Here is an 11115-nt window from a genome sequence, read left to right as displayed (position 1 = left end):
GTAAACTTAAGTTGTTTGGCTAACTTTTATATTTAACTCAGTCCAAACCCCATCAAATTCAACAAACAGAGAGAGAGAGAGAGAGAGAGAGAGAGAAAGAGAGAGAGAGAGAGAGAGAGAAATGCACATATAATAATGTAAAAAGTCAAAAATAAAAAGCAAAACAAATAAAACATTTGTAAAATGTCGAAAAATTGAAAGCCGAACTTATTATTACTATATTTATTATATATTCATATGTTTATTATATTTAAATGTGATCACCAGTTATGTCAAAATAAATTGTTATGATAATGATCTTGTATAAAAAACTTGTTGTTTCTTTGCACAAATAGTTTTCTATTCAAAACCTGATCACATCTGTGCACTGGATGCTTTGCATCAGCCTAAAACCCTTCTTTAGACATTTTGGTAGTTTTGTGGGTTTTGGTTAAGGCATCCTTTCATTTAAGATCACCACATCGTCACATCTCATGAATTTCTTCAGGGACAATTATATTTAAGGCGCACACTGAATCGAAGCTGCTCCCTCTCGAAATGAAGAACTGCTGGATTTTAGCTGTGCTTTTAACAAATGTCCATTTAATGGAAGCGATTCAAAAGGACAGACTTTTCCCTTTTGGATTATCTGAGGGGGATTTAATTCTTCAGGAAGGTGATGATGAAGTGTCCGAAGCCCTGAAGATAAAAAAGCCTTTACAGTTCTATGACATGCAGTTCAACGTTCTTTATGTAAGCTATGCGAGTTTGCTCTTTGCTATTACATTTAAATATGTTAGGTGATTGTGTGTGTGTGTGTGTGTGTGTGTGTGTGTGTGTGTGTGTGTGTGTGTGTGTGTGTGTGTGTGTGTGTTGGTACTTTTGGTAGTATTTAGATTAGTATTTAGCTTTTTGCTTAAGTAAATAAATCTGCATGTGCAACCAGACTAATTAAACATATAAAACCTGTAAAGTCTACCATCTAAAATGCAATTTGCTGTTGTACGGTGAGCATTTAATCTAAAAAAACTGCATTTAGCACACATTTTTAGTCTTAACACCTTAAATTAACAATTAATCTATGCAAACTAATCCGCTAAAATGGCCTGACTTAGTCATCTTTAATTAAATCCTTGGGTGAAATATGATTATCCGTGCCCCTCCAACCATTAGTTTGCTGTGAGTGAAAGATTAGAGAAAGAGCGCATGAATAAAACCCCTCCCCCGACATTTACAAAAATGACTACTGCTGTTTGTTCAAACTACCTGTTTAAAATGAGCTGAAACAACACAATTTCGTTGGCTAATTTATTTGTTTTATGTTCAGTCCGCTTAAATTTGTAAACCATTAAGCTAACTTAAGCATTTTGTGTTGGGACAACATGAAGGAATTGTGTTGGTCCAACTACCTGGTTAGGGGATCTAACCAGCATACTTTGCTGGATTGAATTAAGAGAAGGAAATGTTGACAATAAAAGTAATTTTAGGTGTTTAAAGTTAATAGAAAGACTTGTTAGAGTTTAATCTTCACTTTAGTTTGAAGATTTAAAAGATTTCACTAAATGCTTTGAGTTTTGTGATTACCATCTTGCAGAAGCCCCATGCTTTGGGTGTTGGCAGCTTAATTGAGTTATATCCTGCAGCGTTCCCCATTCGCCCGTCTCGATCGCCATATTTGTGAAATAGTATACACTATTGTTTATTGCGCTGTTTATTGACAATATATATAAATATACTGATTGTAGGACTTTCTAGTATGTGTCAGTATTGTTTATAATATGTATATTATTCATGATAGGGGTTATTATGCTTCAGAGTATTTGAAGAATAAATAAGTATGTATATTTTCCATGTTAGTTTGAATGCAGGCACATTTATGTTATATTTTCATGTAAGTCATAATTCTGATTATGGAGATGTGTATTACCGTTTCTAGCCGATAGGTTGTGTCTGTATATAAATTAAGACGCAAGTTTCGTTTTTCCTCAGTTAGTTATTGTTTGGGGCCGGTATGCTTGCCGGTTTATAACCTAGCTAGATAGCTTGCTAGCTACTAGCAACTGTTGATTAAACGAGGAAGGACGTCGAAGTTTGACAGACTAGTGTAACGCCAGTACTTAGGCTGTCTAATTGTGGACGAACATTGTGTGTGTGAACGCAATAAAAGTTCAGCAGTGGCTCGAGTTGTATCCATCGTACTTGCCCCGAAACCCTTCCAGTGGGGAGTTTATTGAGGTACAGTGAGTAACTCGGTAAAAACTGGACACTGATGACAATGTCCGAGAATACGTAGCAAATAACATTAACATCCACCTTAACCATATGGTTTGCCTAAATCGTGTGTGCCTGAAACATGTGCTGTTCTGCGGACCTTTAGCTGGATATTCACAGTGAGCAATAACTGTCCTAAAATGAGTTCTGAAATCAGTCTCAATCACCTGTAGGCTATGTGTAACTCATGAAATATGCTTAAAATGGCTCTTTTAGTTCATTTAGGATAACTTCAAGTAAAACTAAGAGACTTCTAAATGTACGACACATCATAAACATACATGATATTATCAATAAAAATACAAATGTATTAAACTTTTGTTTGATAAAATCATGTTGGACCAACTCAATTGCATTTATTTGTGTAAATAGATTTTTTAGTTGGTGCTAAACAAATTTATTGGATGAAAATCCTGCCCTCAATTAAACTGAGTTCATCCAATGACTTTTTTTTTTTTTGAGTGTACTCAGTATACAACCTCAGTAGGAAACATGTCATTATATTGAAACACAAGTCTGCAGCTTTGGACTTTAAAATGCTGAATATTCACATAGGCACTCTGTGATTAATTCTCTCTTCTTCAGGTTTCCACAAATGGCTTTTTGTCCCTTCAGCCTCCTCCTGAAGAGAGCCAGTATCTAGGAAACACCTTTCCTCTGAGTTTCTCTGCCATCGCACCTTTCCTGACAGATTTTAGTTCAAGACGAGGGAAAGGATCTGTGTTTTACCGTGTGGAGGAGTCTTTACTTGTATTAAACCAGGCTTCTGAAATGGTTCAAAACGGCTTCACTGGTTCTGCATTCAAGACCAGCCACACAGTCATCGCCACATGGGACAACATCGAATGTGAAGCGGAGGAGCTACTTCAGTTCCCATTTACACATTGTGTAATATACATTAGCATTTTTTGTTTGTCTTGTATTTGGCATTTTAATTTATACACCTGTTGTTTTCTGTATTAAAAGAACATTTCACTTTTTTGGGGAAATATAGACTAATTTTGCATGTTCCCTAGAGTTAAACAGTTGAGTTTTACTATTTTGAAACCATTCAGTCAATCGTCTGGTCTGGTGGGAGCACTTTTAGCTTAGCTTAGCATAAATCATTCAATCGAATTAGACCATTAGCATCTCACTTTCAAATTTTTAAACAAGTTTCAATATATATAATTGAAAACACACTAAAAATAAAAACATCCATTGGATTTACACATTTTTTAAGGTAACTGGTTGCAAAACATTTATATGGGCTGACTTTAAACAAACAAATTAAATTTAGTAATGCTCAACGTACTTGGTTTGTTTAAATTCAGCCCATATACGTTGTTTGCCACCAGTTACCTTAAAAAGATGTAGTTGTAAATCCAGTGACTCATTTTTTCAGTGCATGCCACAGCAGCAAAGTATTACACTGGAATGAGAGTTTAGTTCCTAGCCAGATAGTTCCTAGAAAATAGACATCTTTCATTTGCCATCAGTGTTAGTACACAGTGAAATTACTTACTTGAAATAGGAAAATTATCTAAACTAAAAAAAAAAAAAACAATTCGAGCAAGATGCTAATAGTCTAATCTGATTCAATTACTTCCCTGCTGAAAAATCCAGTTTAAACCAGCCTAGGCTGGTCGGCTGCTTTTAGCTGGTCGGCCAGCCTGGTTTTAGAGGGGTTTTGGCCATTTCCAGGCTGGTTTCCAGCCATTTCCAGCCTGATCTTAGCTGGTCAGGCTGGAAAATGACCAGCTAAATCCAGCTAAAACCAGCTTGACCAACCTGGTTTAAGCTGGATGTAGCTGGTTTTGGCTGGGCTCCCAGCCTGGCTAGGCTGGTCAAGCTGGTTTTAGCTGGTCATTTTCCAGCCTGACCAGCTAAGACCAAGCTAGAAATGATTGGAAACCAGCCTGGAAATGGCCAAAACCCCTCTAAAACCAGGCTGGTTGACCAGCTAAAACCAGCCAACCAGCCTAGGCTGGTTTAAGCTGTTTTTTCAGTAGGGTTATGTTAAGCTAATTTAAAATAGAGTAGAGGAACTATGACGTCACCTTGTAAGCTAATTGGCTGCTAGCATAAATCTATAGTTCCCTCGATAAAATCCCTAAAGGATTTTCACATAGGCTTTTCGAAGATTGCAAATAATAAGCTCTGTGTTCAAACACAGGTCATTACACTTACACGTTTTGTCCAGCCGGATAATCCTCACACGAAAATACAAATTTTAGCACTTTTGGAACTTAAATGCAAACGCAAGAACTGAAAAGCTAACATTAGGCTACAAACAAACTACAGTGCCTTCAGGCGCTCGCCTGTGACGTCAGCACCACCCTGCTACAGACAACTTTTCAAGCTTATTTTTAGAAATATGGTTCATGACACAGATTTACTCTCTCGGTTTATTATAATATAATCCACGCTATATATTATAAACAAATAAATACACAAAAACACATCTGTATAGATCTACGTGCCTTTTGGATAGTTTTTACATGTGAAATACATTTTGTTTTGCTTTACGGTTGTTCTAAAAGTTTTAAAACTGTATGTGTAAATGTGCCTATACATCGTATTATCATGAGACTTATTTAAATAAGTGTATCGCTCGCATTCATACAGCCCATTTACCTTAGTAACAGATGACAGAAATGAGGCGTGAGGGACAAGTCAATATGTCTGCAAATTCCATCATAGATAGAGAACAACATTCAATACTCTTTTAAATACAGCGAAAAGCAGCCCGTACAGTCACATCTGCAAAACATTTTAAGGAGGAGTGTAAATATTGCAGTTATGACAGAGTTAAATGTGTTCAGAAGAAAAAACCAGATGAAAAATCAGTTGATCACATTAAATTGACAGTTAATGTGTGTTTCTTACACATTTATTCACACGTTTGCATTACTGAGAGCAGGAAAGAGACAGGCTGCACTGGTAAGCTGTATCTTCATAATAGTGTTTAATTAAAATAAAGGATCAACAAATGAATCTGTCTTGACAGTCTTCACAAGTGAAGGAATTATCTACACACAATATGAATTCCCAATTAGCAAAATAATACAAACTATAAAATACTATTCATGAAAATACTTAAATAACAGACATGCTATTAGCATCTTGCTCAATGCTCAATGCAAGCTGGCTGCGCTCCAGACCAGTTCAGCTCGATGACTCAAGAGTGTGATGTAACTGATGTGTTAACTCAAGTATCTTGAGTTCGTGTTAGCCACAGACCTTATTTAAGCGATTTAACCTAAATCCCATTGAAAAAAGACCCCATTGACTTTAGGACGAGGGAACCGGAACTGCTAAAATGCTAACTCGTTTCCGAGTTTTTGCATACAAATAAATGTCATAGTTCCTCCACTCTATTGCTCTATTGCTCTCGAAATCAGCTAACTGGATTAAAAAAATTCACAAAACTTAACTGTTTAACTCTAGGGAACTTGTAAAATGAGGATAAAAAGTGTCTGAAGTGAATTACTCTTCTGATTTGTATGCAGGTGACCAGTTTCCAGGTTGTGTTGGCTGGTAATAAATCAGATACATACGCCTTGTTCCTGTTTCCTGAGGATGAGCAGCAGATGCTAAATATCAGTCGCAATTATGCTAACATGTCAAAAGGACATGCCAAACTGCAGGCTGGTTTTAATAGAGGTGATACATCGACCATAGGAGAGCTGTTTTACAGTCTGCCTGGCTCTGAAGGGAACATCAACCTCTACGGGTCAGTGAAGAATACTCTAATTCTTATACTTCTGCATTTCTGCATTGTAAAATGATTTATTATCCATCCAAATAAGTCTTAAATATTTAACTATTAAAATTCATTCATTTTCTTTTCGAATTAGTCCCTTTTTAATCAGGGGTTGCCACAGTGGAATGAACCGCTAATTTATCCAGCATATGTTTTACGCAGAGGATGCCCTCCCAGCTGCAACCCATCACTGGGAAACCCCCATACACTCCCATTCACACACACACACACACACTATGGACAATTTAGCTTATTCAATTCGTCTGTAGCGCATGTCTTTGGACTTGTGGGGGAAACCGGAGCACCCCGAGGAAACCCATGCAAACACGGGGAGAATATGCAAGCTCCATACAGAAATGCTAACTGAGCCGAGGCTCGAACCAGCGACCTTCTTGCTGTGAGGCAACAGCGCTACCCACTGCTCCACCCACTATTAAAGTTAATTTACTTAGTTTTTTTTTTTAGGATGGCAGATACATGTAATACATATTGTAAAATGTAATATAAAGCAACACAAAACTTAATTGCTTAATGATTTAATGGTACAGTCAAAGTGATACAGAAGAGAATGAGTATATAGTGTGACAGTATGTGGATAAAGAACACTAACTTAGTTTAATTCTATTTCATTTGTCAGCATTAGTTATCTACAGGGCATTCACAGTGCACTTAAACTCAGATTATCATTGCAATACTCACTAGTACACACTTTTATCCACACACTCTCAGAAAAAATGGTACAATATTGTACCAAAGAGGATACAAACCCTTGTCACTGGGGCAGTACCTTTATATTGGACAGAATTGTACCATAAGACAAAGAAACAAATTTATACCATTGCAGTTTGTACATGATTTGTACCATGGGAAACCAAAATGTACCTTTAGTTTTTTAAAACCTGCAGATACAATATTGTGCCTTCATTAAAGGTACAAATCTGATCCATGAAGGCACCACTACAGTGACAAGACACTTTGTACCTTAACAGTGTCAAATGTCAAGCTGTTTGGACAGACATATGTGCATGTATGATGTATAGATCGTCATATTGGGGTGATATAAACACAATTTAGCAACATAAAAACGGTAGACCAATCGGAGCGGTTTTCAGATCGACCTCAACTTTAAGTAGGAGTGCGGTCCCCCCGCCCACCGAATTGATTGACAGCTGCAGGTATTAACATGTCCTGGTAGTCATGTGTATGATCATATAAACAAGACCAGACGTGCGCAAAGCAACCGGGAATAAAAGGTGTGTTCAGTTCGTTAGGATCATCAATCATCATCAAATGTGATCAAGAGTAAGTTTCACATGTTTAAAATGTTTTAAAACAGAGCATGTGTGTAATGAAGTACAGCGATTTACTTCAGCTTTACTTCTTCAGCACAGCCGTGTGTCAGAACAATTATAAAGGAAGACGCTTCAATCCCGGTTTGTTGACATTAAATCAGGTTTATTTTGTACATTAACATAACAGATATCCATACAGCAATGGAGATTAACCTGTATCCTGTCACATTTGCGTGCAAAAACAGTGCAAAGCTAAACGCGCTCTGTCTGTGTGTGTGTGTGCGCGTGAACTTTGTGTGACCCTGCCATGCAGCTGCACAACAAATATTAATTGGTAAAGTTCTTACTGTAGTATTTCTCACAAACGCTACGTGAGATCTGCTTCCTTTAAGTCTGTATGTTGTCTGATGCAGCTGAGGAGATTAAGGTACGCAGAAAGGCACGTAGAAACAGTGCACGGGGAGGACTATTCTTAAAGGAGCAGTACACCAAATCCGCCACCCAGTGAAAAAAATGTATAAATAGGAATTTAATAAAAGGTATAATAAATAATCTGATGGGTGTTTTGAGCTGAAACTTTACAGACACATTCTGGAGACGCAAAACACTTATATTAAATCTGAAAAAAGGGCTAACCTAGGTGCTCTGTAACATAAATCAAAAGATCAATTTTTGCTAAACATTTCACAACACTTTTCACTAAAATGTTACAGAAACACATTCTCCCATCTACAATTTGTTTCTCCATTTTCACACAATACCTTTGTAATCACTTAAAAGTTCATTTAATTGACTTAATTTTAAAATAGAAATATAATTATGCAAAAGTATTGTAATGAGATATGCACAATGTTTAATTCGTTTTACAATACTAAAATGTCTGCATGAACACTTTGCATATGCAGGACTTTTGCCAGCTCACGTGTGTAGTGGAAAGCAAACATCAAAAGCTGCGGATATCAATAATGAAACTGTATTTATCAGAAAATGCTAACCAAATGTTTATTAAAAATGCCTTAAATGTTTTGTTTACAATACTTAGAGTTTTGTTTTCCCAGTTGTTTTGCATTATAGACCTTAATAATTAATGTTTATGAGCTTCTTTAACCATATGCTTTTAAATGATGATTCATGTTTAATATGGAAATTATTCATAAAATCACTTTGCCTTTTCCAGTAATATTTATTTTCATAGATATTGTAATAAAGAAGGAGTTGTCCAACACTTATGTAGCTTTTTGATGAGAACAACTGTGTACCTTCATTTCAATTGTACCATAGAAGGTACAGAACAGCATCATAAGAGGTCTTTTATAATGTCCTTAAGGAACATTAGTTGTACCACTGTGTACCCTTTTTTTCTGAGAGTGCATGGCTAAAATGTTTACTCCATTTTTATCTACTTTTTTTACCCCATTTTTTTATTTACAAAATTCTGAATTGCATTATAAGATGACCTTTACTTTAGGTGACCTTTACTGGCATTTTAGCAGTTTGAAACTATGTGGGAATCTTGTTAGGTCATATGCATGAATACATGTGTATAGATGATACAGTGCATTGTTTGAAACTACTAAAGATGTAAAAAAAATTAACTGACAGAATCAAATGAAAATGTGACGTGAGATAACCCAGTGTTCAGTTTTCTGATTATTTTTAAACGAATAATGGTTATCTACAGTATGTATGAAATGCCTGAACAATACCATTATCTTAAACTTTTTAACAAAAAATTATCGTATTTAATAAGAAAAACACTGCAAATGTTCTGTAAATCAAACTGTAAATCAAACAATGAACGATTTTAATTTTTATTATAGCATTAACAGAGATTAACACATGCTTTAACAAATATACTAGTCATTTTTAAGTCATGCATTAACTAATGTTGACATATGAGACCATACTGTAGCATGGTACCATAAATACTGTGACAGAATAACTTATTAATGCATTAACTAGGCAGCAGATTAAACCTTATTGTTCATTTCCACCTATGCAAACCCCAGGGAAGGGAACACGGGGATAAGCGGACTGTGGATTTTCCACATCGGATCCAGTCGCTTCCCATTCCAGAATGTAGTTCCTGCTTCTGTCACTAAGTCTGACTCTATGGGTTTTGAAAGCACGCAAAGAACCACAAAATCAAACACAACTACAGATGAATCTGCTTCGGAGCCCCAGGTGGACAATCCAGCTTCACTTGTTCGACAGCCCTCAAAACCAAACCAAGAACTACAACAAGCCAATATAACCAAAATGTGTGGTTTGCACCTGAGATTCTGCTCTCTGGACGGATACTGCACAGACTACCCAACTGGGCCATGCTGTCACTGCAGAACCGGCTACTATGGCAATGGAAGACATTGTTTACCCATGGGTGAGTTTCCATTTCGTTTAATTTCTCATGACTGTCAAGTCATCTTTATTTCTGTAGCACTTTATATAATGCAGATTGTTTAAAAGCAGATCACCATAGATGAAACCATTCAGGGCTTTGTAAGTAATGACAGCTGCTTTTGAAGCACTGCTTCATGTATCTTTGAAACCTTTATGGATTGTTTCATATCAGTGGTTTGGAGCGCATATCACATTGTCAAAGTCATGTGATTTCAGTAAACAGGGCTTTGTTACATCATTATAGTTTCCAAACATTTAGAAAACTCAATAATTCTCTGCTGGGTGGTGATCTGAGTAATCCAAAAAAATCCACACGAATTATAGATCGCCCCCAGTGGCGACTCACTGAACATGTTTCAAAGTTCTTACCTGATCTTGGGTCAGATTTAGTTTGTAGACATTTCATTCAGGCATTTGTAAAATGAAATGGAATATTATTAGTTATGAGTCTCTTGTTGGCCTATTTACCAGAGCCCAAGGAACCAATAATGTATTGAAGAGACTTGAAAATATATTGAAAAGTGTATAGAATTTGTATCAAGACTTGAAAATGTGTAGAACACACATTATGCAGGCAACTAATATGTAATACTATTAGATCAAAAGTGCATTTATAGGTTATATTTTCAGTTTAAAGTTTGCAATATGTTCGAAAAAGACAATTCAAATTAGAGATCTGCACGGGACTGAATTTTTAGTCCTGCTCCCGTCAGGTTTTATTCCACACCCCACCGCTCCTGCTGTATATTCAGCCTTAGTTCACCCGCTGCCCGACCTGCCCCATTTTCTACCCAACCCGATTGTTCCCGCTAAATTTAGATCTGGTTTCCAAAATCTCACATTGGGTACTACCAAGAGATAGAGATCACAGATAAAAGTGTATGTTATGCAAGGATTGTAAGCTAAATGTCAGTTTTGTTTACCCCTTTGTGATGAGACATGAGTGCCGCCTTAACCAGTGACGTGTGGTGAGGTTTGTGTCTGGTGAGGCACTGACTCTTTCATAGTCAGATTTACAAACATATCCACTCAATATATTTGCGATTAGGCATTTTACCACGGTTTGGAAAAGTCAAGGTTTTAAATCTGGCAACATTTAAGTTATACCGTACCATTATATGGTGTGTGTGTAAGATTTTTTATTTACATTTCTGTTTTTTGTTCTTTAGGACAACAGGATATCCAGCAGAAACGATATCCATAGATGCCATTTTAAATTGTAAATAAATCTGTGTTTTTGAAACTAATGAAGACAGCAGAAAATATATTGTGTTCAATAGGGAAAAGAGTTTTTAGTTTGTTAACCAGACATTTAAAAGGAATATTTTTAGAGCAGTAATCACAATACCGTGAAGCCGTGATATTTTTATCCAAGGTTATCACGCCGTCAGAATCTTATACCAGCCCATGCCTACTACCGATTGTGTT

General features: G+C 36.3%; 1 protein-coding gene across 1 annotated transcript in view; it reads left to right on the top strand.

Moving 5' to 3' along the window:
• The first annotated feature begins 323 nt into the window (after window positions 1-323).
• Window positions 324-11115, top strand: part of nid2b (nidogen 2b (osteonidogen)) — a 42308-nt gene continuing 31516 nt past the window's right edge. Inside the window, exons 1-4 of the mRNA XM_056481152.1 lie at window positions 324-732; window positions 2836-3138; window positions 5742-5965; window positions 9297-9667. Of these exons, the coding sequence (XP_056337127.1) occupies window positions 538-732; window positions 2836-3138; window positions 5742-5965; window positions 9297-9667 (1093 nt within the window). The 5' untranslated portion in view covers window positions 324-537. The remainder of the gene's footprint in view (window positions 733-2835; window positions 3139-5741; window positions 5966-9296; window positions 9668-11115) is intronic.

The sequence above is a fragment of the Danio aesculapii genome, chromosome 20 (genome assembly GCF_903798145.1).
Source record: "Danio aesculapii chromosome 20, fDanAes4.1, whole genome shotgun sequence".
NCBI lineage: Eukaryota > Metazoa > Chordata > Actinopteri > Cypriniformes > Danionidae > Danio > Danio aesculapii.
The sequence above is the reverse complement of the archived record's forward strand: the minus strand, read 5'-3'. Positions and strand labels throughout refer to the sequence as shown.